This window comes from Lagenorhynchus albirostris, chromosome 11 (assembly GCF_949774975.1).
Source record: "Lagenorhynchus albirostris chromosome 11, mLagAlb1.1, whole genome shotgun sequence".
NCBI classification, from domain to species: Eukaryota; Metazoa; Chordata; class Mammalia; order Artiodactyla; family Delphinidae; genus Lagenorhynchus; species Lagenorhynchus albirostris.
Genome location: NC_083105.1, coordinates 59,532,315 through 59,560,300, shown reverse-complemented (window position 1 = coordinate 59,560,300; position 27,986 = coordinate 59,532,315). Strand labels below are relative to the sequence as shown.

The 27,986-nt window shown below is 53.5% G+C and overlaps 1 protein-coding gene across 10 annotated transcripts; it reads left to right on the top strand.

Annotated features, from left to right (window-relative positions):
* Nucleotides 1–387: 387 nt before the first annotated feature.
* Nucleotides 388–27,803, top strand: PDE1B (phosphodiesterase 1B). Of its 10 annotated transcripts, none has more exons than XM_060165978.1 (16): nt 388–536; nt 625–747; nt 17,314–17,427; nt 18,319–18,501; nt 18,688–18,754; nt 19,103–19,219; nt 21,468–21,608; nt 22,021–22,121; nt 22,203–22,328; nt 22,446–22,547; nt 23,823–23,943; nt 24,253–24,334; nt 24,654–24,762; nt 25,185–25,315; nt 25,836–25,955; nt 26,422–27,803. In XM_060165978.1, exons 2-15 carry the CDS (start codon nt 638–640, stop codon nt 25,937–25,939), a joined length of 1,608 nt encoding a protein of 535 aa, XP_060021961.1. In that variant the 5' UTR covers nt 388–536; nt 625–637; the 3' UTR covers nt 25,940–25,955; nt 26,422–27,803. The 10 variants fall into 10 exon arrangements, with proteins under 10 accessions (XP_060021961.1, XP_060021959.1, XP_060021957.1 ...); XM_060165972.1 differs by lacking the exons at nt 388–536; nt 625–747; nt 26,422–27,803 and adding exons at nt 11,453–12,396; nt 13,787–13,861; nt 26,094–26,414; XM_060165971.1 differs by lacking the exons at nt 388–536; nt 625–747; nt 26,422–27,803 and adding exons at nt 11,453–12,396; nt 13,787–13,861; nt 26,091–26,414.
* The last annotated feature ends 183 nt before the right edge of the window (nt 27,804–27,986 follow it).

The window sequence follows — 27,986 nt, the reverse complement described above, 5'->3', positions numbered from 1 at the left end:
CCCTCCTTCACGCCTGGGACGCACCGGCGGCTCTGAAACGGCACGCACTCACACAGAAACTCAAAACACACACCCAGGGAACCCACAGCACCGCCCAGAGCGAAGTCCTGCCGCCCGCCGCCTGCGCTGCGCTCCGTGAACACGCACTCACATCCACCCGCGTGGGGCACACGCAGCCTCCCGCACCCGCTGCCAGCGTGCGTGCACTCGCCTTTGGGCGCTGCCGGCTGTGTGTGCCCCAGGCTGCCAAGCGTTCCTTTGGGAGGGGGAGGAGAGGCTGCAAGGAGTGAGAGACGAGCGCTTAGGCAGAGAAGGGAGGGGGGAAAGGGAGGGGAAGCCGGCCCGGGGAGGAGGAGAGAGGCGAGGAGGCGGCTCCGGCAGCGCACGGCGGCGGCGGCGGCGGCGGCGCGGAGGGCTTGGACTGGGAGGCCAGAGCTCGGCTGGGCAGCGGGAGAGGAGGAGCCTCAGGAACTGCAGCTCTGCCAGCTTGGGCCGAGCCTAGAGACATCGGCCTGGCTGGTCCCCGCCAGCCGCAGGTGGGAAGGGGCTGGGATGGAGGGCGCGGGTCTCCCGGCTAGCGGCTGAGGCTGAGCCGCGGGGCTGTCTCCTCCCTCTGTTCCGTAGACAGAGGCTGAGCATGGAGCTGTCCCCCCGCAGCCCTCCCGAGATGCTGCAGTCGGATTGCCCGTCGGCCCTGGAGCTGAAGTCAGCCCCCAGCAAGAAGATGTGGATTAAGCTTCGGTCTCTGTGAGTCCCCGGGCAGGGGAGTTGGGGGAAGGGATCTTAGGGAGCCTGGAAAGGCGGGGGATAGCCGGAGCCGGGCCGGTGGATTCTCTCGGGCACACATGTTGGCAGGTGAGAGGAAATAAGCTGCCCTGACACGCGTGGCCAGAAGACATGTGCAAGGCATAGGCATGTGCGGAGCAAGCGGGCCGGTTGGAGCGGGTTTAGGAGTTGCAGAGCTAACGATGTGCCCGCGGACCCCCCGGGTGACACATGCAGCGCAGAGAGGCGGCACAATATTTGCGGTGTGGCAGGGCCGCGGACGGGCAGCATTCGGGAGGTGCCAGGCTGACTCACACGTATCCGTGTGCAGATGTGAGACACATCACATGTGTGTGCATGACTGTCCCAGGGTCACAGAGGTGTGTGTAGAGTGATTGCACACAGATGCAGATCTAGTGCCTGGGGATACTTGTGCTAACCTGTGGGTCATATGTATCTCGACTGGGATTGGTGGTTTCCGCCTCCTTCATCCAACGGGGGTGGGGGGGAGGGAGGGGATGGGCCGGGGCGGGGCACCCCATACCTGAGCTGCTCACCTCTCTGCATATTAATAATGGGGTACCCATCTGGGATCTAGAGAAGAGGTGGAACCCCTACCTGGGATCTGGAGGAGGGGGGGTGGAGCCCCTACCTGGGAGCCAGGGTGGTGGTGAAGAGAGATTTGTTGACAGGGGCAAGGTAACTGTCAAAGCCTTTTTGTCGCTGTAGGGTCTCCCAAGGATCTCCAAGCACATTTAGGCATCTTTTCTTATTGTTGCAGGAAGAGGGCAATGTGGGGAGGAATAAATGGGAAAGGGGAGGACTCCGGTGTCCCATACTCCAGTTCCAGGGAAGGAAAGGAACTTTTCTTCCTGCTCATCAGAGAAGGAGAGGATTGAGTCAAAGACAAGCCATACATCATGTTTATCTCCCTGTCAGCTGCCATCGGGTAATCTCCGCAGTCTGTTGATTCTTAACCAGAGCTAGGGAAGTGCTCCTCTCCCTGCTAAGACTTTCCATGGCCCTAGGAAAGAGGCTGCAGATGTTTGGTGAGGAAATACAGGAAACACAGCCTCCAAACCCAGTTCCTCACCAGCATTCTCAATGGTGAGCACTGAAGCTTTTCATTTCTGGGCTCTGGCAGAGGGAGAGATGGGGGTAGAATATGGATAGATGTTTATGATTGTGTTTTTTAAAAAGCCTTCACCTGTGGTGATAAGATGACACCTTTATATTGGGTCCGTGGGTCTGATTTACACACTAGCTGCTTAGAGAGGCCTTAGGGAGAATGGAGGCATAGTGGGCAACAAACGTGCCGTAGTGGAATCCAAATACGCTTCCCGGTCCCCTCCTTTGCTGTCTCTGACCAATGCAATTTGCGGGCTCCATGAAGTGCAGCCTTGGAATGAGGTTCTGGGATGAAGAAATGGAAAACCGGATTGAACTGGTTTTTGTTGGGAGGAACACTGGGTGATTCTTGACAGAAAACACTGCTCTGTTAACAGGAACTAAGCTGGGAAGAAAGGTAGGTAGGGAAGTGGTCAAAAGGTAAAGAAGGACCCACAGGGTCTATAAGTGGCAGAATTCAAGGTGTCCCAGGATGCTTCCCCACAGCACTAGTGGCTCATCACGTACTTCCCTCGCCTCCGTTCCAGGTAAGGGACGCTGCAAATGAGCAGGTTCTACCATTTCACTCTCTCCCACACCTTGCTAACCACAGGTCTTTTCTGGAAGCAAATTGCTATTTCTTCCTTTAGTGTGAGAAGTGGTCAATGGCAAGAGAAGAGGAGCCTCACAAGGAGGCACTGAATCCCAGGGAAAGAAGGGAGTAGAGGCAGCTGCCCCTACAGAGTGTGTTGGCTGAGATGTCCTTACAGGAGATCACTGTGGACAAGAATCACTAATCTTATTGATGAGACTGTTCCGGTTTTCACTCACTCCAGCAATCTGGTCCTTGAGAGTGCTAGCTACATGTAATAACTTACCCAGAAAAGTACCATCTCCTCAATGTTAATTACCAGGAATAGATTCCCAGTCTCACTTTTTCAAAGCAGAGGCAAGTCTTGATATCAAGTTAGATCCCAAGTTGATAGCTTACTAGATTTGGCCCTGTTTGAATATTGGGCAGGGGTGTGTGCTTTGCCAATCAGATGAAGGGAAATAAAAGGATTTAGGACTTTTGCTTGGTAGGAGAGGGAAACAACTCTCAGGGTCGAGTGGTTTCTGAAGAGGTGAGCAAAGAGGGCATTTCTTCCTTTAAATGGAAATAGAACCTCACCCTCACCCCCAGTCACCACTGTCCCCAAATAGGCCTGGGTGGGAAGGGGCTATTTAGTCTGGAAATAGGTAGATGGATGTGATTATCTCAGGACTAGATACTGAACAGAAATGAAGACAGATGGAGTATATAGATTCCCATGCTCAACATATCCTAGCTCCCCCCCCCCCACGACCCTTTTAATTTCTAATCTGGGACATCAAGATTCTCTTTCGGGAACCTGGGCCTGGTGTTTTTTTCCTCTGGTTAAAAAAGCCCATAGGAATATAATTGTCCAGGGCAATTTCTTCTTGGGAAGGGCATCCATCCAGGAATTCTGCTTCCCGTACTAGCACTCTGCCAAAGCTAAATTCAGAATCTGGAGCATATTAGCTGGAGAGACTCTAAGTGTGGGATTTCACCTCTACCTAGCAGGAAGATTTTCCTACCTAAGCAGACTTATAGGCTGAGGCTTGAGAGGGGCTGAGACAGGCATTTCAGGGATGATGGGTTGGCCAGGTGAGTTTCAGCATCTCTAACCTTAAGATGGAGGACTGGACTTGCCTACTCACCCTTCTCTGAGACCAGAGGGCCTTGAGGAGTGTGGGGAAGGGCCAGTAGAAGTTGAAAGGGTTTTCGGTGTCTTTTGTGAAACAAGAAAAGCTATGAGCAGAGATTGGTTTGCCATCCTTAGCTCATTCATTCATTTAACAATTATTAATTGAGTGCCCCCTGTGGGGCAGGTGATGTGCTGGATGCTGGGCATATAGTGGTGGACAAAATGGACTCAGTCCCTGATTCTGCGGAGCTTGTAATATGGATCAACTCCAACAGATGGAGTGGAGAGTAGAGAAGGCCTCCTGCTCCTTGTTTTGCCACACCCATCCAAGTGGTAAAATTCAACCATTCTGGCATCTGCCTCATATTTTCCTTTGGGGGGGTTACCTACACAGGAAAAGCACATATATGATTTCTCTCTCTCCCTCTCCCAGGATAGTACAACATCACTCTCTTCTCTCTGCTCCAGTTCCTCCTGGAATTTCACAGACAGAACTTCCCTCTTCCTTGGGATAGTATAGACACAATCCCTTTCTATTCTCCTTTCTCCACATGGTGTACACTCAGGCTCCCATGGTCTAGACCCAATGTCCTAAGCTGTGGTTCAAGGTCATTTCAGGGGACCTGGAGCAAAGACCCAGCTGGGGATTATTTTTGCCCATCTTTGTTTCATCAGAGTCAGTGTGGGACCCAGAATATAATAGGCACTCAAAAATTGCTCTTAAATAAAGGAATGAACAAATGAGTTAATGAATATACCTGTATATGTCACAGAGCCCAGTTCTGTCTCTGATTGTGTGTTGCGTGTGTTCCTGTGTGTAGTGGGTGAGGGGAGTAGGCATGGGGATGGAAGAAAGGGAGAGGTTGTTTTTGTTGTTGCTTTTAGAGGGTGATGTTCAAAAAGTGTGGTCCTCTCTTTTTTTTTTTTAATTTGTTTATTTTATTTATTTATTTTTGGCTGCGTTGGGTCTTCGTTGCTGCGCGCGGGCCTTCTCTAGTTGCGGCGCGTGGGCTTCTCATTGTGGCGGCCTCTCTTGTTGCAGAGCACAGGCTGTAGGCACGTGGGCTTCAGCAGTTGTGGCATGCAGGCTCAGTAGTCGTGGCACGCGGGCTTAGTTGCTCCGCGGCATGTGGGATCCTCCCGGACCAGGGCTGGAACCCGTGTCCCCTGCATTGGCAGGCGGACTCTCAACCACTCTGCCACCACGGGAGCCCTGGTCCTCTCTTTTGAGGACCTCAGACCAGAGCCTGGAACTGAAGGAGTTACGGAGAGGATGCAGAAACAATCTGGATATATGAACGAGATGTATCAGGATGAAATTTTGAATGCCTGACGTGTATACATATGAATCTGGGTAAAGGTTGATGTGAGTGACAAGGACATTTGGTGGAGTGTGAGCTCCATGACGATGTCTGTTTTTATGTTTATAAATGGCATGTGTGGTAATAAATATGTTGGGATAATAAACACGCGCTTACCTGAACACCTGAAATTGTCCTATGTATGAATGAGATGATGTACGTGAGTGTGTGTATAGGTAATGGGATAATATGTATGTGTGATCTGGTGTATGTATCTGTGACACACCCACATTTTGGACAATTCTGGGGAGATCAAATGCACAGGAGGCAGAAGCCCAGGGCCTGGACTGGGTGCCTCGCTGATTTATCCCACCTTCTGTCTTCATTTTGTATATGACCTATGGACTGATCTTCTGTGGCGCTGTTTTGAAAACTGTGCTGCTGTCCTTTCTCTGCATATGGCTGTGGAGCTGCCATGAAGACTGCAGGATAAACTGGCTCCCTGGACCTCTGGAGGAAAAGGAGCATCATTTCTCCCAGGCCTTGGCGGGAATGATTTTTAGTGCCTTCCTCCCTGGATTGGCCCTTCTTCCTTTATATTCAACCATGGCAAAGGGAATCTCTCCTCCCTGGGTTTTATATCCCCCTCTATTGTCTTGAATGAGGCAGCTATTGCCCCCACCAGCTTTGTCTTGAATGAGGCATCCCTCGATGGTAGAGGGTGGAAAACACCTGCAGTAAGGTGAAGGGGAGGTGCAGAGATACGGGAACTCAAATTTAGACCAAGGGGAGAACTTCACAAACCTCTGGTCAGAACAGGTGGCTGGAGGGGACCGGGGACCGGAGTGGTGGCAGTGGAAGAGCAGAGGGAATATTGGGAGACTTGAGCTCGAGTTCTTGTTTCCACTCTGCCAAGTATTAGCTGCATGACCTTGAAGTCGTATAATCTCTGCGTCTCTGTTCTTTATTTGGTAGCATCCATATGAAAGTGGCTGTTAAATGATAAAGTCTGAAGTTCTTTCAGCATGGGAGCGCTTGCTGTGTGAAGAGGCAGCAGAATGGGAATAAATGGGTGGCCATTGGCTTGGATGGGGAGAAAATAAAGACTCAAGAGGCAGGAATATGAGTGACTTAATAGGTTCGAGTCCTGGTGTCTGGGACCTGATTTGGAAGAGTCTTGCTGATGAGTGGTTGTCTGGAAGGGGTGAGGCAGGTGACTGAGGCAGGGGGTGAGGCAGGTGACTGAGCTTAGAGAATAGAAGGCTGGGTGGGATGGGAAGAGGGCTGTCCCACAAAGGGTGTGGGCCCCTGAGGTCAAAAGAAAAGAGAGATACTTACTCCTGGTCATCTCTTTCTGATTGGTCAAACTAGAAGTGGATGGAGCAATTCTAAGTTTTGGTGGGTGTGGGCAGCCTAGGGACTGCGTTGGTGAGTTCCTGAGCATTGGAGGAATTCCCCTCTGGCATTTATCCTAAGTCTGTAGGCCTGGGGGTGATATGACCAGGTATGACACACCCTATTCTAGAGAATCTCTAAAGTCCCTTAGAACCCAAAAGCACTCTGCTTGCCTGGGAGCCCCAGGAGGCCGGTTAAAAAAGGCAGAGGAGATCCCACCTTTGAGGTTGCCACTTATCACTTTTGCCAGGAGGAGGGTGAAGTAGGTTGGGGATGATGCTATGGGACTGGAAGGCCAGGTGACAGACGCAGGCAGCTTGGCTGTCTCTAGACCCTTTCCACCCGCCCCCAGTCCAGGGAGCTCCTGAAGTCAATGCAGTGAGGGGTTGTGTCTCATCTTCTCCTCTTTATGTTTTTGGCAATTCCCATCAGACTGGGATGCACGAGCCGGGAACCTTGAAACAGATCTTTCCCTCTGTTTTGAGTCTTTACGGGGATCATCGAGGATTTGTTTGCAGCTTCTCTGCTCCCTCTGCTTTCCTCTTCTTTGATTCTTCCTGCAGCCTTTCCTCTGCCCCTTCCCTCCTTTGTTCCCATCTCTTTCTGGTTTCTCTTTCTGTGCTGGGCTCTATTCTGCTCTCCTCTCTTGTCCCTCTTCCTCCCTCTCTTGGTCAGGAGCCAGGACCCCCCCACCCCCCGATCCCCCACCGGCTCAGGTGTTGTTGCGGTGATTGCGGTGATGGTTCAGGGCAAGTTGGCTGCACGCACCCTTTGGGGCCGCCTGATGAGTCCAGCCTCAACTCCTGTATTCTGCAAGGCCTTTCTTCTGCCATCTCAGTGACCTCATCCTCCCAGCTCCTCTGGGGAGGAAGCCAGGTAATTGCCTTTGGATCTCAGGGGGCTGATTTTCGCAGGTATGGAAGTTGAGTAGCTATTTTCCAACTCTCTTCAGGACAGCAGCAGAGAAAGGGGGACAGAACCAGGGCAGCAGGTGGGCTGCAGGTGAGACCACTGGGAGACTGGTCTCCCAGTTGTTATATAATGAGACTGTCCCCTAAGGGAGGAAGACTTAATGGTCTGCGAGAACTGGGGGAGAATCCTGGGAACAGTGAGTGGGGCAAAGATGGGACTTGAGGGGGAAGAAGGGCTACTGAGAAGGGAAAAGGAGAAGAGCGAGTTGTGATCCATTCATTGCAGGAAGGTCCCTAGTGCCAGTGTTCTTGCCCCTCTGTCTCCCATGCCCCCCGTCCTGCAGTTGCTCCCCTCCCCTCAGTTCCAGTGGCATCCTCTCCCTCTCTGGGAAGAAAACAGCAGGTTAGGATATGCTTCAGCATTCCAGACCTGGCAGAGGTCCACTGAGGGAGCTGGGATGGGGTTTTGGTGGAGAAGCAGGCTTGGGGGAGAAAGGGCATATCCAGGGAGAGGCCTGGGGGCTCAGGGCTGGGAGAAAAGCTAGAAAGGGGGTACTCAGGTGGTACTGTTGGATCCGCAGCTGCAATGGGTAGTCAGACTTGCAGATAATTACAGTGGCTGCAGTGGGATCAGCCTGCCAGCTGGTGTTGGCACCATTTAGGTTGGGAAGGGAGCTTGGCTTCCAGGGGACTTAATGATTCTCTGGCAGGCAGGACCTGGGGACAAGAGAAGCTTCTTTCCTTCCTATTCCTTGGCTTCTCTGCTCCCCTGTTTATGATCTCTTGATCATCTAACTTGGCACCATCCGCCTAGTTCTCTCCTCTGCGCCCACCTTGTTTGGAAACTTCTCGGGGCCTGGGTTGAGTGAGCACACACGCCAACAGTATTATCGGGCTCCCTAAATTCCAACCGTCTCTCTACAAGCAGTAGCTTTAGAAATTCCAATCTGAAAGAAATGTAATTAATCAAATTGCACCAGACTCACCCCCAAAGACTTCTTTGTCCTGCCCATTCTCTTCCTTTCTGTTCTTCTTTGAAATGCCAAGAAAATGCTGTTGTTTTCATTGCAGCGAGATGGACTAAAGATAGATATGCAGGAGAACTTCCTGGAAATTTCATGGAGGTTAGAATATAACCTTCCTACGGTAAAGAAGAAAGCCACCCTCCTCCTTTAAAGCATCAGGTTAGGGCTAAGTTGGGGGAAGCAGTGAGCCACTCAGAAAGATAAACTCCAACCAGGGACTCGAGACCCAGGCACCCTACTTCCCTAGTGCCTCCAACCCAGGCAGTGACTCTGAGAACCATAATGTGTTACAGAGGGGGAGACTGATGCCCAGAAACAGTTGGTGAGGTGGGGGGCAGGGCTGAGACCAGACTCAAATCCTGCTGATTCACAATCTAGAGCTGCTCCCGTCACACTGGCAGTCAGTACCTTGCCAAGCTTCCAACTCACTCTCCCAACCCAGGCGCCCTTCAATGTCTGTCAGGTCCCCTGGAAGCAGGGAATCTGCTGGGAACATCTGTTGGGATGTGGTTTGGAGGGCCGGTGGGGAGATCCGTGCGCAGGAGGTTAATGAGCAGAATTAAATAGTGCAGCGATGGCGAAGAGGAGTGAGCGAGCGAGCCAGAGACGGAGTCCTCCTGGGTGGGATCCTGGGAGCCTCCTCTCTGGCTACCCTTCCCCTGACCTTCTTGCCCACCCCTCCTATTTCCTCCCTCTTTCAAGGGCTGAAGCCTGAGGGAGGCAGGATTCATTTGTGTGCTGGGCAGGCAGCTGGGGTATCTGGGTTCTTATTAGTCTGGCCTGAGGCCCCAGCTGCTTAGATTACCCCTGCCTCAGCGGATCTGAGCTGTGCTGGGCTGTTGCTGGGAACACCTGTTAGAAAGGGCTTCTGGTCAGGAGGCGTGGGGGGGAGGTGCCTTCAGACACACGTGGGGTGTGAGCCGACCACTCCCCCTCTTCTTCAGTGTTTCCCAGACCTTCTTCAGCAGCGCTTTTCAAGTGTCCTTTCTTTCCTTCCCTGCCCCCTTAATACCTCCTGCCCCTCTCCCTCATCTCCCTCCACTCGCCTGGCTCCTGTCCTTCCCCCACTACCCACCAGCTTTCCCCAAGCCCTGCTCAATTCTCCCTCGACCCTCCCTCCATCCAGCCCCTCTGTCCAGTACCTGGAGATCTCTCACCACCGCTGCCATGTCAACCTGAGGCCTGCCGCCTCCCGGGATGGCACCCCAGCTCTGTCACCAGGGGGGCTATTTTTATCTCTGGAGCCACCCCCGCCACTGTGCCCAGCCAGCTGCCAGAACTGGGGCTGCCTGTATAGCAGTGGGAAGCCAGGGGAGTGAGGGGAGCGGCAGTACTTGGGTAAGGTGGGGATCTGGTTGTTCCTGGTCTCTGGAGCTCCATGCTATGCATGGAGCTTCTGCTGCTTCCCTGGTCCCTGGAATAAGGAACCAGGGAGGAGACCCAGACATCTGGAATGGTGGTGGCGGGGAGACTGGGCTTTTCCACATCAGGGGCCCTGGGTACAAGGGTGGGCACGGGGAACTTTGTTCATGGAGGAGTTGTAATGAACCTTGCTGAACTAACTAAAATAAAAACTAAATAGTAATTTTTTGCATTTATGCATCACTTTATAGTTCCCAGGGTGCTCTCATATGATCTCATTTGATCCTTGTGAGAATTCTATGAAGCGTGTACTTACCCATTTTACAGACAAGGAAACTGGAGCCCAGGGTGTCTTGTCCAAGGTCACACATAGTGCTGAAGTCCAGGCAAAATCTCCTGATTTTAATTCATATCCTTTTTCTATTGGATTTAGATGATTTCTTTGATTTTTTTCAATTTCTGAGATTTTGGAGCCTTTAGATCAGCCGGGTAATTCCTTCCCCAACACCCCTCCACCCACTCCCCCTCACACCCCTCTTCTCTGACCACAGGCAGAGGCTCCTATGCTTTGCTCATCCCCTATTCCAGCTCCTGTTCTTCAGTGCAGGTGGGGAATGGTGCGGATGGACCAGGGAGGGAGGCATTATAGTTGGGCTCCTTGCTATTTTAAAACTACATTTAAGGGCTGAAGGAAACTTCATGCTGGGATCATCACATCTATGCCCTGCCTCCCATCCAGGGAACAGTCTCCTTAGCTCAGACAGAGGTAGAGTGTGGCATGTGTATATATGTGTGGGTGAGTGGATACGTGCGAAAAAATTTTTTTCCCAGGAAGGGATGGTGGTTGATCAATATCCTTTCTAATTAGGAACAGTTGATAATAGGCTGGGATGAGCATGTACGGGGTGCACGCTGGGATGATGCAGCATGTATGCACGTGGGGTGATGTGGTAAGCCGTTATTTGTCCAACAATCTTTGGTTCTACTGGGAAAGAGAGCAGAGGGATGGACAAGACATCCTCTCTAGAGCTTTTCTAGTCTAAGAAATCTCTACCTTTCAGTAGGATGGTTGAGTTTAGTGCCTACTTGGCTCAGGGGGCCTGGCCTGGAGTCGGGTGAGGGAGGGGAGCTGGCTTGGGTTGGTGTTTGCTGGTGTACCACCTGCCCCCACTCCCACCCCATCTGTATCTCTCCAAGCGAGCTTGTCTACAGAGCAGGCTGAATAACTTGTCCCCCATCCTCTGGGTGGCAGTTCTAGGTCTCTGACTCTGGGTCTAGTCCTTTCTCTCCAAAAACACTATCTAGCGCAGCGGCCGCGCTGCATGGCTACCAGGAGTTCACTAGAACACAACTTTGTAGACATTTAGCCTGCATTGCTGCTTCTTGCTGCTGCTGAAGCCCGCTTCCGCTGGTCCCAGTAATTTCCCAAACTTCATTTGTTTATAAGCCTTCAAGGCTATGGCACAGTGACAAGGTATTTTGATTTCTCCCTGCTTTTGGTGGGGAGGGGTGCGAGGCGGGGTGTGTGCGGGGGGGGGGGGTGGAGCAAGACTTCCCGTCACAAAATTCTGGCTCTTGGCCCGTTTCCTTTCTTTTCTCTTTCTCCTGTCATCCTCATCCCCTCTAGTCGCTTTTCCTCATCCCCACGTTACCCCCAGCCCTAGGACGTAGATTAAAGAGACTGTAATCGAGCGGAACTCTCTTCACTCGCTGCGTTTGGCTTCACTCCGGCTCTCCTCCTTAGCCCCGCCTCGCCCCTCCGCTGACCAATCGCGGCCCCAATGCACTTGTATTGGTGACGTCACCCCACAGCCAATCCGGAGGCGGGCCTGAGCTGTATGCGCACTTCGCGCCGCAGAGGCCGGGTTCTTTTCTTCCTAACCTGAGCGAGAGCAGAGCCAGGAGGAGAAAGAGGGGTCTTGGTTCCCAGGCACTTTCTAGGCTATCCCATCACTTCCCTTCTCCCTCTGCGCTGGATTGACCTCTCTCCAGTTAATTCACGGTTATTCCCCAGTCCCCGTTTTACAGATGAGGAAACTGGGGCTGGGAGTATCAAAGAAACTTGCCCAGCCTCTCGGTTTCGATGAGCAAGTCCTTCTGACTTTCAGTCACTACTTGGGCGGGGGCTTCCCTCCCTGTTGAGCGGATCTCTGGGTAAGGATCCCCGGATCCCTAGCTTTAGCGAGCCCCTCTCCTGCAGTTCCTAGTTCTCTTCCGGTCTTGCTTCCATACTTTCAGGTGGGTTAAAGCTCATTTTGAAGAATGGCCCCGGAAAAAGACCCTGGGAGGGAGCCGAATCTGCCTTAGCCTCGCTGAGGGGCTCTTGCAGGGCCCTTTCCCTTCACTACAGACTTCCTCTCATGGACAAATTCCGGATGGTTCCCTGTCCCTGCACCCTTAAGCCTCCTGCTAACCCTTTCCTTCTCCCCAAAGAGGAGCCCCACCTCCTCAGAGCAAGGGGCTGGCCTGTACTATTTCTGTCCTTTCTGGGATTCTTCTGAGAACAGATTCTTGTTTTCAGTCTGATTCAGATGTGAAACTTTTCCTGCGGCCTCTCACCCACTTGCTGTGGGCTGGGTCTCTCCCTCATCACTCCTTCCTCCAGCCAGGCTCCTCCTGTTCTCCTCCTCCAAATTCTCTCTGGTCAGTCACTTTTGCTGAGACCTGGAGGAGGAAGTCAGGGGCCCAAGAGGGAGCCATTCCCCTCAGGGACCCAGGGGGCCCGGGGGCAGCATTTTGATACTTTGAAGTAGGAAACTTTGATTCCCATGGCAAGCCCTGTTCCTGTGCCGAGGCGCCACCTCCAGGGCCCCATCCTCAGGTAGGCGCCAGGGATGAGGAAGGGGGAGGGGAGGAGGGGGACAGGCTGCTGTGGGTCTACCAGTTGTAGTTTGGTGGAGGGGAGGGATCAAGACCTGACAGCCCCATATGCTGTGTGTGTGTGTGTGTGTGTGTGTGTGTGTGTGTGTGTGTTAGCAGGGGCAGGTGACTTAGCAGTGTTTCCCCTCTTTCTCTCCTTCCTGACCCCCAGCATCATTAGGACCTCATATTCCTCCAGTATCTCCTCATCTGGTTTTAAAACCTCCAGAGGGAAATAGGATTCTTCTCTCAACTCCCAGCCTCTTAGCTTGAGGCTGCCCTGTCCTAAGCCCTCTACTTACAGTGATCTTTCAGGGAGTGTGGGTGCTGGAAGTAGTGGCAGGGGCCTTCGGAAATTGTCAGATCATCCTATGGGGGCTGGAGAAGCTGCACTCTTCTGGGGCGTTGGGATTATTACTGCTCAGAGCCCCCTTTTCCAGCTGGCTGCCTAGAGCTGAGAGAGACTGGGGCCTCCAGCAGTCAGGACCTGAGGCTTTCCCGTCGTGGTATGAGGACTGAAGATAAAGGAGAAAGAAGTGGTGGTGGTGAACCAGGGCTAGGAGTGGAGTGGAAGGACTGTTGGGAAGCTACCAGGCTTTGCCAGGCCGGGAAGTGTCGTGGGGAGACACGTGGGGAGAATTATGTAACTTCAGGAGGGATCCTTCCAGTTGCCGGAGTCCAGGTCCCTTCCTTGGCCTCCCCATTTGTCAAATTTATTCTTTAATCTTTCTTTTCCTCCCTCCCCCCCTCCTTCTGGTATCTGGATCGTGTTGGGTTCAGATTTCAACAGGAGCTATACAAGAGCTCCTGGACAACATCGAGAGGTGGAGATGGGAGGAACTTGGAGGGAGGGGTGTGTTGAAAGCCAGCCTACAACCGCACTCTGCTTCCTAAGCCCTGAGATCTCAATTGGGAGTGCTGGCAGTTAGCCTCCAACCTGATTAATCTGCTCCCTTTCCCTTTTATTATTTAATGAACATTTAGTGAGCATGTACTGTGTGCTCTGGGCGCAGCAGCCAGGATAGAAAAGTCACTGTCAGTGCCATCAAGACACCCCCAGTTTCCTGGGGGTCTGGTGGTGTCTGCAGACACCATCACCCCAGGAAGCCTGGATGACTGACCCTGAAGGAGCTGTGATGCAGTGGGGTCCAGCCTCGCTTTTGGTGTTTGGGACACAGTTAAGCTCCAGTAGAGTGAGTTGTAAGCTTGCCGACCTGAGTGAGATTGACAAGTTGTGTGACCTCGGGCGAGTCTTATAACCTCCCCCATGAGGAGATTGTGAGGCTCAAGTCAGGTTTGTAATTATAAAGGAGAGATCATGGTCATTATCATCCTCTCATTTCCTCTGTTAGGGGGCTTCCTAATTACCAGCCTCCATCCAAACTAGGCTCACTCTTCTCCACCTGGACTTGGGATCAAGAAGGCAGGTAGGTGCTTGTTGGACTTGAAGGGAGTGAGGCGTGAGCTGGGCCAGCATGATGCTGGTCAGTTAATTCCAATTCAACTCATGTTTAAAGAGCCTCGTTTTATATGCCAGGCCTTTCACATACATTCTTTCATTTACTCCTCTTATTAACAGGTGGTTTACTATTATCCTCACTATTTAACAGATGAAGGAATTGAAGCTTGAAAATAAAGGTTCTCAAACTTTAGTGTGAATGAGAATTATCTGGGATGTTTGTTAAAAATGCAGATCCCTGGACCCAAACTTCAGAAATTCTGGTTCAGTAGGTGTGCAGTGAGGCCCAGAATCTAAAATATTCACAAGTATCCCAGGTGATTCAGATGCAGTGGTCTACAGGCCACACTTTGATAGACACTGATGAAGAATTAGTGACTTGCCCGGGACTCAGAGCCAGGAAGTGAAAGGTCTGCATCCAGGAGTCCTGCCTCCCAGAGTTGTGCTGGGAGCCTGGGTTTCTGCATTGGAAACAGGGGCAGCACTGGCTTCCCGCCTCCCTCTCTCCCTCCCTCTAGGCCCATTTTGAAGACAAAAGGAGATAATGTAGGAGAAAGCCCTTTTTAAAATGTAGAGCGGGCAGCATTGTCAGAGATTATGCAAATACATGCAAATGAGCACCCATGGGCTTGGCTGTTCACTTGGGAGCTTGTGCTGGGATGTGGGTTTCCCTAGGTGGCTCAAGAAAGGAGAACTTTGGTGGTGGGCATATTGACCCCTAGTGGGCAGAGTTTTCCGCTGTAAAAGGGGCTGATCGACATGGAAGACTGGGGCTGGGATTGGGAGGAGATGGGACCAGAGGCCTTTTTTTCTTCCTGGGTTGTGTGTCCCCAGAGTTGAGGGTCCCTGGCCATGGGGACTGAGCAGGAGAGGGAAGCTGTGTGCCCCAATGGCAGAGCGTATCTCTTTCCTCTGTGATCTCTGGTCAGCTCTCAGTTGCTCCTTTCCAGCCCATTGGCTGGAAAGCCTTTTTCTAAAAAAATTAATTAATTAATTAATTAATTTATGGCTGCGTTGGGTCTTCATTGCTGCGCGCGGGCTTTCTCTAGTTGCGGCGAGTGGGGGGTGGGGTGCTACTCTTCGTTGCGGTGCGTGGGCTTCTCATTGCAGTGGCTTCTCTTGTTGCAGAGCACGGGCCCTAGGTGTGTAGGCTTCAGTAGTTGTGGCTCGTGGGCTCTAGAGTGCAGGCTCAGTAGTTGTGGCGCACGGGCGCGCACGGGCTTAGTTGCTCTGCGGCATGTGGGATCTTCCCGGACCGGGGCTCAAACCCGTGTCCCCTGCATCGGCAGGCGGATTCTTAACCACTGCACCAGCAGGGAAGCCCCCTGGAAAGCATTTTATGTTGTCAGCCTCTATTCCTCCTCCCTAATGAAGCCAGAGCTGGGGCTGAGCTTTACTGAACCCGGACTCTTTCTTGTGGAACCACCTACTCTTTCCACATGGAGATGGTGCAGCAGGAAGGCTGGAAGTGATATTTGAAGATAGCCCACCGAGGAGGCTGCAGTGTCACCCTCCAGCTTCCTTCCCCACCCATTTTTCCCCTTTCCCTTCTGCCCCATTTGTATTCAGACCTGTCTTTGGCCAGGACTGCTGGTCCCTGAGGTGACAGTTGGCCAGTGACGCTTCCTGGGGCTGGCTATTCTGAACGCCCCTATTCCAAAACTGCTGAGACCCCGGGATTCTAGAGCTGCTTCTGTTCAGGAATGCCATTGTTCTCCCTCCCCCCCACCCCCACCCCGGCATCCCTGGGAATCGATGCTAATTTCAGCCTCCAGTCCCTGACTCATTCTCTTCTCCTCCCTGACTCATAGGGTGACCTTGGGATTCTGAAGCCCCTCTCAGTGGGGAACTGTGCTGGCCACCATTTCACACCATCTTGGTTTTAGGTGGGATGGGGTGGGGCAGGGCTGGGGGAAGGAGCCAGAGGGGAATGTTTCACAGCTTCCTTTAAAATCACCATCTAAAGTCAGAGAGCTCTGTTTGCTTTGTGACTGCCTGGGCTGGACTCAGGCAGTCACAAACCAGACTTTTAAGAAGCCTCCCTGTTAATCCCCCGGAATTCATGAGGGCAAAATATTGTTCCTTCAGGCAAAGCATCCCGTAAGTGAGACCTCCAACCCCACTCTCCCCACTTTGGCTCTGTGGGAAGCTGCCACGGGGCAGAGGTAGGGGATGGGTACAGTCCCCCTTGGCCAGAGGTTCTCTCTGGCGTGGCACTGGGGAGGCAGGGGTTAACCCTGCTTTGTCCTGGTTGATGGATTCTGGAATCATAATCGATTAGCTCTGCCGGGATGGAGTGAGGCCAGGCGAAAGACCAATTCAGATTGGTCTTTGTTCTGTGTCTTTGCCATCCCTGCCAGACACAGCGGGGCTGTGGACATGTACCCCCTCCCCGTCAAGACCAAGAGACATAATGAAAGAATGCTGGGGGCTCCCAAAGCCCTCTCTTAGGGGGAAATAAGCAGTTTCAGCTCTTGGTTATTCAGACTATGAAACAGCTCATCCCCAAAACATCACCCTGGGAGCTTGTACCTGCCTAATTCTGCTGGGCCCTGGGCACTCTAAACAAGAGTTTTCAGGAAACACTGACTAAAAGGGGGGCATTGAGAGGTCAGAGGGGGTGGGGACCATGGAACAGCCCGAGATTTAACTTTGGGGGCTAGGTAAACTTAGTAAGGCAGTGGCAATGGCCTGTGATGAAAAACATCAGCTGCTGTTATATTTTAAATTTTTTTTTAATTAATTAATTTGTTCATTTATTTTTGGCTGCATTGGGTCTTTGTTGCTGCACGTGGGTTTTCTCTAGTTGCGGCGAGCGGGGGCTACTCTTCGTTGCGGTGCGTGGGCTTCTCGGTGTGGTGGCTTCTCTTGTTGCGGAGCGTGGGCTCTAGGTGCACGGGCTTCAGTAGTTGTGGCACGCGGGCTCAGTAGTTGTGGCGCATGGGCTTAGTTGCTCCACAGCATGTGGGATCTTCCCGGACCAGGGCTTTTTTAAAAAAAATAAATTTATTTATTTATTTATTTATTTTTGGCTATGTTGGGTCTTTGTTGTGGTGCGCGGGCTTCTCATTGTCGTGGCTTCTCTTGTTGGGAAGCACAGGCTCTAGACGCACAGGCTTCAGTAGTTGTGGCTTGCAGGCTCTAGAGCGCAGGCTCAGTAGTTGTGGCACATGGGCTTAGCTACTCCGTGGCATGTGGGATCTTCCCAGACCAGGGATCGAACCTGTGCCCCCTGCATTGGCAGGCAGATTCTTAACCACGCTGCCACCAGGGAAGCCCAACTGCTTTTATTCTATTAGAAAGATTAATGGGTTATGGAAGACTGAGGCTGTTTCTGTAAAATGCATCCTATTAGAGGTATCCTGTTCTCTTGACAAGGTCCAGCGCCTAAGCAGGTTATCTATACCCGGGCCCCTACAGGCTGCGCTACATGGTGAAGCAGTTGGAGAATGGGGAGGTAAACATTGAGGAGCTGAAGCAAAACCTGGAGTACACAGCTTCCCTGCTGGAGGCCGTCTACATAAATGAGACGCGGTGAGAGTGGTGACATGGGGCTGTGGGGAGAAACTCACACACAGAGGAGAAAGATACCAGACAGACACAGTGATTCAGGGAGGGCCGGGGAGTCAGACAGGAGCCTGACCCGGCCAGAGCAGGGAGGAGGGGTGGGAGGGCAGATAGATCTATAGGTAGAAATATCGGCAGAGGTACAGGCATAGAGTCGCAGAGACAGAGACAAACACAGACATCAAGAAGAGAACACTGTTCCAGAGCTGGAAGGGACCTTAAAGCTCATCTAGTCCTAACCTTCTTCCCAGTGCGGAGGCCTTCCAGACCTGCGCGCCCTGGATGGGAGCCACTGGTCACACATGGCTGTGGGGCTTGAAACATGGCAAGTGTGAATTGAGATGTATGTGTATGTAAAACACATGCTGGATTTCAAAAGATTTTGAAAGAATGTCAACTATCTCATTAATATTTTTATATTGATTCCACATTGGAATGATAGTACTTTGCGTGTATTAGGTTAAAGAAACGTTATCATTAAAATGGATTTCACCTGTTTTTTTAACCTTTGAATGTGGCTACTAGACAATTGAAAGTAACTTATACGTGGCTTGCATTTTATTTCTGGAGGACACTGCTGCTGGCCTGTAGCATCCTCGATGGGTGGTATCCATTCCACTGTCTGCTTGAATACTTCCAAAGTTGGGGTGCTCACTACCTCGCATAGTGACCTGTTTCATTATTGGAGACATCAGATAGAGAAACAGAAGTAAAAAGACTTAGCGAAAGAAAGGAAAGGGAGGGTCAGAGAAGGGAGAGAGCTGGTGTGAGAGTTTCCAAGGTGTGGCTGGGCCCGGGCCTCTAGGCTGTGGAAGCACCTGCCGTCTTTCCTCTGTGACTCCCCTCCTGGGGCTTCAGGCAAATCTTGGACACGGAGGATGAGCTGCAGGAGCTGCGGTCTGACGCGGTGCCTTCGGAGGTGCGGGACTGGCTGGCCTCCACCTTCACCCAGCAGGCCCGGGCCAAAGGCCGCCGAGCAGAGGAGAAGCCCAAGTTCCGGAGCATCGTGCATGCGGTGCAGGCTGGGATCTTCGTGGAACGGTGAGCTCACCCACTCCCTGCCAGCTTCTACCTCTAGCTGTGTCCCTCGTTCCCAGCCACCCTCGTCTTCCAGGACCCCACTGTACCACCAGCCCCACATGCCCACGGCCTATCCGCACAGCCCCGCCTGATCCGACCCCATTCCCAGACCTCACACCTGGGCTCCTTTTCGTTCTTCTCCCTCAGGATGTTCCGGAGAACGTACACCTCTGTGGGCCCCACCTATTCCACTGTGGTCCTCAACTGTCTCAAGGTGATCCCGGGGGTTTCAGGCAAGAGGAGAAGCTTGGAGGGGGGTGGAACAGTCCTTGGGACTTTCAGACGCTTTACGGGATGAATTTTGCCTTCCCTTTTAACTGTTGTTTCCATATTCCTCAAAACAACTTTTCCCCACTCGAGACGCACACTCCTGACTTCTTGTCACTCCCCTACTGAATGATATCTGGGAAGAAAGAGGCCTATTTACCACTTCTTTGTTTTCCTGCTTCCCAAGCCTCTGTAATCATTGGGAAGTCCTCCTTGAAGTCTACCTGCAGCCCTCGCTGCTGCAGGAGATGTCCCCCTTGGGAGTCTCCCTGCCTAGTTCCTTGTTTCTCCACAGAACCTGGATCTCTGGTGCTTTGATGTCTTCTCCTTGAACCGGGCATCTGATGACCACGCACTGAGGACCATTGTTTTTCAGTTGCTGACTCGGCACAACCTCATCAGCCGCTTTAAGGTTGGGCAGCATCCTATCCCTGCCTCTGGGTAGGATTCTCTACTCCCACCACCCTGTTCTCAAAGAGTCCCAACAAGCAGCAGACTCCACAGGCTCCCTGGCTCAGTCTCACTGTCAGGGAAGTCGCCCCCTGCACACCCCAGTCTAGCCTTTCCTTCACTTGCTGCAGTCCCAGCCTCTGGCTTCATGTATTGCTTTCTAGGGGAAGATTCTAGCCCTGAAACTGGCCAGCCTAGGATTCTGCACTCTCGCCCTTTGCTCTGTCCCCTAACTTGTCCTCTCCAGGCTGGCTGCAAGTTCAGTTCCCTATTTCAGCCCTCCTGCCCCTGTCCGTGGACGCTGGAGGCTTAGAGGTCAGAAGCTCTCAGCTGGTGCCCTGCAGGACTAGTGTCTCTCCATTTGTTTCGGGGGGGCCTCTCCCTCCCCTCCCCCTCCAGCTCTAGTCTCTGTCCAAGGAATTTTAGGGAGAGGGTCAGCTCTTGGCAAGGCTACGTAGGGCTGTAGGAGGGGAGGGAGGGTGTGAACTCGATTTGCTCTTCAGCTTGGCTGGCCAGGAAGTGTACAGGATTAACGTCCTCTTCAGATCCTGTGCCAGGAGGAAGGGTCTTTTGAGAACAGGGGCCGGTTAAAGATCACTTGCACGTGGAAAAACCACACTTGGAAGTGGAGGGTGAGGGGGGCTGAGGAGTCGCCATGGGGATATTTGGCGAGCACTTGGGTGAGGCGTTAGGGTGGAGGAGAACATGTGTGTTCTGAGGGGTTTGGCGGGGGGTCAAAGGAGTCCAGCTGGAGGGCCCCTCCCAGAGGGCTCTGGGAGGTAACCCGGCCACCTGTGCCTCCACTTCACTGTAACAGACTATTGGTGTGTGAGAGCCTTTCCTCGACCTTTGACTCCTCCCTTTACAACTCCCAAGGGGTTTCCAGAACGTCCCTGAGATGCTCAGCTGAGATTTTCTTCAGTGCCTCCCGAGCCCTGTTCTGCAGTTGCGTTTTCTTCTTCTTTCCAATCCTGCCCTCTCCAGGACGGAGAACAGCAGGCTCTTATTTTTCCTAAGACTTTTCCCAGCTCGTGTTTCTCCAGACTGGTTCTCAGGCTTACTCCAGACACCAAGTTCTCCCACAGGTGCTTCCTCACCCGGAAGGACTGGTTCCGGGGAACTCCGAGAGTAACTGCATCACGTTGGGTTTGGCCTCGCCCCAGCCCACCTTGCTCCAAGGCAGTTAGAGAGAGAGGAGCCTTCTTGCTCTAGTAGTAGAGACCCCCTTGGAGCCGCCCTTTTCAAGCTCCACATTCCCTTCCTGGGTACCCAGCCCCTCCCATGCTCCTCCCCTTCCCTTCCCTTCCTCCAGGGACACCATGGCAACGCAAAAGCAAGGGCGGTTGTCGTGGAAACAGTCCTTTAAAATTCCCTGAATTTGGGGCACAGCCCTCCAGGGGTTGGGGCGGGGGACGTTAGGGTCCGACTGACTAGTGGCACATCCTCTGTTGTCTCGTCACTACTGCGCATCTCTACAGAAGCTTCCTCAAGTCCTGAACCCCGCTCTCCTTGCAGCCTCAGAGATCTAGGGACAGGTACAGACACCAGCCCCGCCCTCTGGGAACCTTGGGCCTTTGAAGGAAGCAAACGTACCCCAGGGCACATGCAGAGACCGAGACAGGATTGAGACAGGATTGAATAGCCCGCGCGCAGCCCGACAGACCTCTGGTTCCTGGTGCTTGGGTGTGTGTGTGTGTGTGGTGGTCGAAGGGTGGGGAAAGGCTTCTCAAAGGAGGGGGTGATCCACATCTGGCTAGAGGGGCCTCTCCGGGTCATCTTATTCTTTCGTTTGCTTCTGAGCCCCTCTCCATGGTATTGGCTTGGGGATGGGGTAAAGTGGTTGGAAGGTAGGAGGGAAACTTGACTTCCTCTTCTTAAAAATCTCCAGGGAAATAATAATAATTATAGCTACTCTCTAGAGAACACTTACTAAGTGCCTTGTGCTTATCTCATTAAATTCAAGGTAGGTGGTATTATCTTCATTCTGCAGTTAAGCATCTGAGGCACAGGAAGGCACGTGACTTGCACAAGGTCACACAGCCAGCAGGTGGTAGAGCCAGGATGTGAACCCAGGTTCACCCGACTGCAGAGCCAGCACTCTCCTATGCCCTGTTGCCTTCCAAAGAATGGGCCTTGCTGACCTCCGTCTTCGGCCGCCTGCCATTCCCGCACATCCGCCACAAATCTCGATTTCCTCCGTCCTATTGCAGATTCCCACTGTGTTTTTGATGACTTTCCTGGATGCCTTGGAGACAGGTTATGGGAAGTACAAGAACCCTTACCATAACCAGATCCATGCAGCTGACGTTACACAGACGGTCCATTGCTTCTTGCTCCGCACAGGGATGGTGGTAGGTGCCCTGGAAATCAGTCTTCTGTGACTCAGGGTCTTACGGCTGCAGAACCGGGAAGTCTAGACTTTACTCCCATTTCCTTTTTTCTCTCTTTGGTTCCTCTCCTTTGGCATCCCAGAGTCTTTACAGATTCAGATTGGGCTTACTCACTCTAGAGTATTCCTGGGTGGACCATAACTTCATGGGCAGCGCTGGGGATGTGTGCCGGGATGTGATGGGAATGTTGCTGGTTGGGATGGAGGAAGGTCTTTGGCCATTCCGGGAGCTGAGAAACGTGGCTGCATTAGCCTAAGAGCTGGCCTCGAAGAATGGAAGGGCTGGGCTGAGCAGTCCTGCCTGTGTGTGGAGGTCTTTGGGCAGCGGCCGGCAGGGGGTCCGCCCCCTCTCATCATCTGTCTTTTTCTCCCAGCACTGCCTGTCGGAGATCGAGGTCCTGGCCATCATCTTTGCTGCAGCCATCCACGACTATGAGCACACTGGCACTACCAACAGCTTCCACATCCAGACCAAGTGAGGGGTGGGGACGTGGCAGGGGCAGGAGGGGCCGAGTGGAGGTGCAGAGGGCCGGACACGGTGACTTGGGCTTTGCAGGTCAGAATGCGCCATCCTGTACAATGATCGCTCAGTGCTGGAGAATCACCACATCAGCTCTGTTTTCCGAATAATGCAGGACGACGAGATGAACATTTTCATCAACCTCACCAAGGATGAGTTTGTGTGAGCAGAAGCCAGGAGTGGGCATCCCTAGGGACCCCCTCACCCCAACCCTCTTTCCCCACTTCCCGGAACTCCTGCCTAGCAGTGCTGATCAATACTTGGGTTCTGTCCTTTCAGAGAGCTGCGGGCCCTGGTCATCGAGATGGTGTTGGCCACAGACATGTCCTGCCATTTCCAGCAATTGAAGTCCATGAAGACGGCCTTGCAGCAGCTGGAAAGGTGAGATATGGTGGGGTGTGGCTGGGCATAGGCCAGAGTGAGGTGTGTGTGAATTGGGGGGGGCATCCGCATGGGTAAAGGGTGTGACAAGTCTTTACCCGGATATAGAAACTCTCCTGGCTCCAGGAATCTGAGTATATCTCGTGTATGTGATGTGTACAGCCCAGGCAGCCAGTCTACTGGAGAGCGCTTGGGCTGGGGGTCTGAGATGGGCGTTCTCAGGGCAGCTTCAGGTCAGGCTTACTCCAACTCTTTGGACTCATTTCTGTATCTGGGAAATGTGAAAATGTAATGCCTCCTTCCACAATAGCTTGCCACCAGTTCCTACTCTCATAGGGCTACTGGGAGAGTCATGTGAGGTTAAAAAAAAAAAAAAGCACAGAAGAAATGCCATAATTACATCTAATGTTGCTTAAAAGTGGGTGGGAGTATATAAATGTAAGGGAGAACAGACTGTGTTTGCGTGTTCTGAAGGTGTGTGTTAAAAATTGTATGGTGTCGGACTTCCCTGGTGGCGCAGTGGTTGAGAGTCCGCCTGCCGATGCAGGGGACACGGGTTCGTGCCCCGGTCCAGGAAGATCCCACATGCTGCGGAGTGGCTGGGCCCGTGAGCCATGGCCGCTGAGCCTGCACGTCCGGAGCCTGTGCTCCACAACGGGAGAGGCCGCAACAGTGAGAGGCCCGCGTACCACAAAAAAAAATAAAAATTGTATGGTGTCTGGGTGTGAGAGAGTGTGCAGTGTCAGAGCGTGTCATTGTTGGGAAATAATAATAATTATTATTATTATAGATTACATCTACCGAGCACTTATTAGGTGCCAGACACTCTTCTAAATACTTATATGCTGTATGTCATTTAATTCTCAGAACAACTCTATGTGGCAGATTCTGTTATTATTTCCACTTAGGATTGAGGAGAATGAAATATGTAAATTTTAAGTAACTTGCTCTTTGTCACAGCTAGTGTGTGATAGGTATGTGGGGATTCGAACCCAGGCCCTTTGATTCTGAGAGCCTGGGCTGCTTCCTATACATATGTAAATGTGTGTGTGTGTGTGTGTGTGTGTGTGTGTGTGTGTGTGTGTGTGTGTGTGTGTGTGTGTGTGTGTGTGTGTGTGTGTGTGTGTGTGTGTGTGTGTGTGTGTGTGTGTGTCTAGCCTCACAGGGTGTTTGAAGTTTGATCTGAGAGAGGGCTTGTGATGGGAAGTTAGGAATGGTCCAGGCTTCCTTCCCCTAAAAGATCAGTCTCCCTCCCCTTGCCATCTGCCCCAACAGGATTGATAAGCCCAAGGCCCTGTCTCTACTGCTGCATGCTGCTGACATCAGCCACCCAACCAAGCAGTGGTCGGTTCACAGCCGCTGGACCAAGGCCCTCATGGAGGAATTCTTCCGCCAGGTATGAGGCCTCTTTGCCTGGCCCCGCCCCCGCCCATGGGGCCTTCTCTCCCCTTTGTTCTCCAAGTTCCCTGTTCCTTCTCCAGTCCTCATTCAGTGGCCTGCAGCTGCCAACCTGATCTCAAACCCATGGGATATAATGTCATCTCCGAAAAGCTTAACAGTAATTGCTGGCAGTGGCATTTGCATGCCACTCATTTCCAGGTCAAAGGCACAGAGGTCCCTCTTCTCCCCCGGCAGCCCCTTCTACCCCCAGCTGCACCTTGATCTGGTAGACTGAGATGCTTCCCCGCCCTGTCTGCTCCCCTAGGGTGACAAAGAGGCAGAGCTGGGCCTGCCCTTTTCTCCGCTCTGTGACCGCACTTCCACTCTCGTGGCACAGTCCCAGATTGGTGAGTGTCCCTTCCCGCAGGGAGGAGAGAGTTGCGAAGGCTAAAGGATGCTGGCTGGGCCGGGTCAGGACCTCTCCAAGTCCACCTCCTTCAAAGCCATTCTTCCTGTAGCAGCAAGCCCGCTGTGCTAGAGCATGGGGTCCTGGGGTGGAGTTCTCTGGGGTCGTAAAGACATCATCGCAAAGGCTGCCCCCACCGGGAACTTTTCAGCCCCAGGTGACCCTGTTTTACGTGCAGCCGGGGGCACGGCTGTGCCGGCCATATCCTCTGCCCGGGCCCCCAGGTCAGATGGCTCCATTGTGTTACCCCTGCACTGCAGGTTTCATTGACTTCATCGTGGAACCCACGTTCTCTGTGCTGACTGATGTGGCCGAGAAGAGTGTCCAGCCCATGGGGGAGGAAGACTCCAAGTCTAAAACCCAGCCCAGGTGAGGGTGGCCGCAGCAGCCGGGGGCCCACAGAGAGCACTGACTCCCAGGGAGGAGGTACAGGCGGGCGTGGAGAAGCAGGCGACTCCAAAAGTGGGAGCCCCTCTACTGCGAGTCACACACAGGGGCGGAAGGATGGGGGGCAGGGAGTGTGGTCTGCACCTCTGTTCCCTCCACCGTATTTATATCTCTCCCATTAGCTCTGTCTTTATTGCCTTTCTGCTAATCTGCTTTTATTTTCCTTCTAGGAGGAGGGAAGGTGTGGAGAGGGATGGGGACTGCGGGTACCTAGCAGAGGGAAAGAGGACAAGGATGAGGGTGCCTGAGCCTACTGGTCTTCTACCCCCTCCACTCCGAGGGCTGTGAAGATGGCTCTGGGGTGGGCAGGGCCTGACCTCGCAATGTTGGGGTCCGGCTTTTAGCTTCCAGTGGCGCCAGCCTTCTCTGGATGTGGAAGTGGGAGATCCCAACCCCGACGTGGTCAGCTTCCGCTCTACCTGGATCAAATACATTCAGGAGAACAAGCAGAAATGGAAGGAACGGGCGGCAAGCGGTGGGTCCATTGGGAGGACGAGGCCTTGCGGGGAGGGTGGCTGATGCAGCAGTAGCGGGTCCCTTTTCCTTAAGCCCGTAAGCCCTTCCTCAAGCAACGCTTTGTCTGACTCCTTCCCTGAGTTGGGAAAGGGAACTGACTAGGCTGCAGTAAGATCACAGGAACGACTGACTGGCCGACTGGCCTGGACCGTTCTAGAATGCGAACTTGAGAGAGGATAGGGACAGCCACATGCCACGACCTGAGGGACCCCATGCACACTGCGGCCCATCAGTGGTACCCTGTGGATGTGGTAACCTGGTGGCCCCGGCTGGGACATCTCTTCCTTAACGTGGGAGTTGAGGGCTGTGCATTTTAGCAAGGTTGGAGAGGCTCTCCCCAGGTAGGCGTGGGTTGAATGTAGCTCAGCTGGAAGGAAGGGGGATGTGTGAGAATCCCTTACTTGTCTCCACATATTCCTTGGGTTTGGGGGAAACATACTGCTTGGTCTGGTCCCAGCTTCCTTCCTGCCCCTTTGCAGGCGTCACCAACCAGATGTCCATTGACGAGCTGTCCCCCTGTGAGGAAGAGGCGCCAGCCTCCCCTGCCGAAGATGAACACAACCAGAACGGGAATCTGGACTAGCCTGGGGCTGGCCCAGGTGAGCCTGTCGCGGCAGACAGGGAGGGACTTAAGGTTCTGCAGGGAGCTGGGCCAGCGGGGTGTGCCACAGCCCTCTTTGAAGGGTCATCTCTGGGGTTCAGTGGATGCAAGGTGGTCCTTCCCTCTTTCCCAGCAGGGATATGGAGGAAGTGAGCACACAGACTCGAGCGGGGCCTGAGTGGAGAGCAGAGTCCTCCCACCTGCAGGAAGAGAGGAGTGGGCTGAGCAGCTCCTTTGTGAGGGCCTGGGGAGAGGCGGCAGTCAGGGCCCAAGGCTCCGGGAGGTCAGCTGGGCATGACTTTCAATCCAGCCCCGCTCGCGCCCTGGCTGAGCTCCTTCTGCAGGGCCTTTTTTGCTCAACTGTAAGCGGGACTGAGTGGGGATCCGGTGGGACCCGAGGAAGGTAAGTCAGGCTGGAGATGAAGGAGGAGGTCAGAGCACCGAGGTGTCTCCTCTTCCCCCAGGTCCTCACCGAGTCCAAAGTGTTCGATGTCGTCAGCACCACCCATCGGGACTGGCTCCCCCATCTGCTCCAAGGGAGCATGGACATCAAGGAACAGACACCCCACCCGAAGGACAGACGCCAGAGATTGCGGGATTGGGGAAAGGGCCTGTCCCCACCCGACACCCACTGGGGCGCACTTTAATCTGCCGGCGGCAAGACTGGGGAACTTCAGGCTCCCAGTGGTCACTGTGTCCATCCCCCCCCCCCGCCTCTGGACTCTCCCTATGGCCAGATGGTCAGCTGGAGGGGAGCTTCCTGGAGGCTTCCCAGGGCCTGCGGGGGAGGGTTGGAGATGCCAGCCCCCTGGGTCCTCCCGCATCCTTCTTGCCTCCAAGTTTCTAAGCAATACATTTTGGGGGTTTCCTCAGCCCCCACCCCAGACCTTAGCTGGCAGGTCTGGGTCCCCCTTTTCCTCCCCTGGGAAGGGCTGGAATAGGATAGGAAGCTGGGGGTTTTCAGAGCCCTATGTGAGGGTAGGGGAGTGGGCTCCTTCAGGGCATGGTACCTTTCTAGGGCCTGGGAATGGGGGGCATCCTCTTTACCCCAGACCTGCACTGCTTCAGTCCCATCCCCAGCCCAGACCCTGCAATCTTCCCTCTCTCCCATTCTGCAATGGTGACTGGGGGAAGAGGAGCCATTGCCACCAGGGGCTGAGAGGAGGCCTTTCCTGGGGTGGCCAAGGACTCGGGACTGGTCTAGGCCCCTGGGGCTTGTCATCTGCCCTGGCTGAGTCCTGAACCCTTTGCCTCCTTCCTCTCCCCTGGGGCTGGGAGGCTCCCATCCGACCAATGTCTGTACAGTGCTTTGAAGTCTCCCCAGCAAAGCACCTTCAGGATACATCCTACGGGCACAGGAGGGGAGAGCTGGGTTGGGGTCAAGGGCGCATGGGGAGGGTGAGGTGTAACCCAGTAATCCTGTGTTGCTGACAGAGAGGGTCCCTCCCCCTCCTAGCCCCGGCCCAAGAGGCCCCTCCCCAGGACAAGTGGGGAGTGGCGGGTGGAAGGCAGACGGGCAGGGGCTCAGGACTGCTGCTCTCATGTCCTCTGGAGAGAGCCCAGCCAGGCCCCTGCCCCTTCCTCTCCTCAGGCTCCTCTCACCCGGCTTTGTCCCAGGAAGGGCCCAAGTCCAGGTGACTGCCCTCCTCCTTTCTTGTACCAACCATGCATTTGTACAGTGGGCCCTGTTCCTGTGAAGTCATATCCATGGTCTCTTAGACCTGCCACCTGCCACTTGTCCCTCCTACCCCACCCTGAGTGGGGCAGAGACGCATGAGACTCACCCCCACCCTTGGTCTCCCAGAATCCTGCTATAGCCAGAGATCAATAAAGAAGGGAGACCTGGCCTGGCTGTGTGTGTTGTTTGTCGGGTGAAAGTGCACTGGGCATCTTCACGTGCACTGTCTCTTCAAGCTGATGAAACCCTGGTGCGGTGTTCATCCTGTTATATATGGAGGCCCAGAGAGGTGAGGTCTTGCCTGAGGTGCACAGCAAGGGTGGCAGAAGGGGACCTTACACTTCTGAAGTT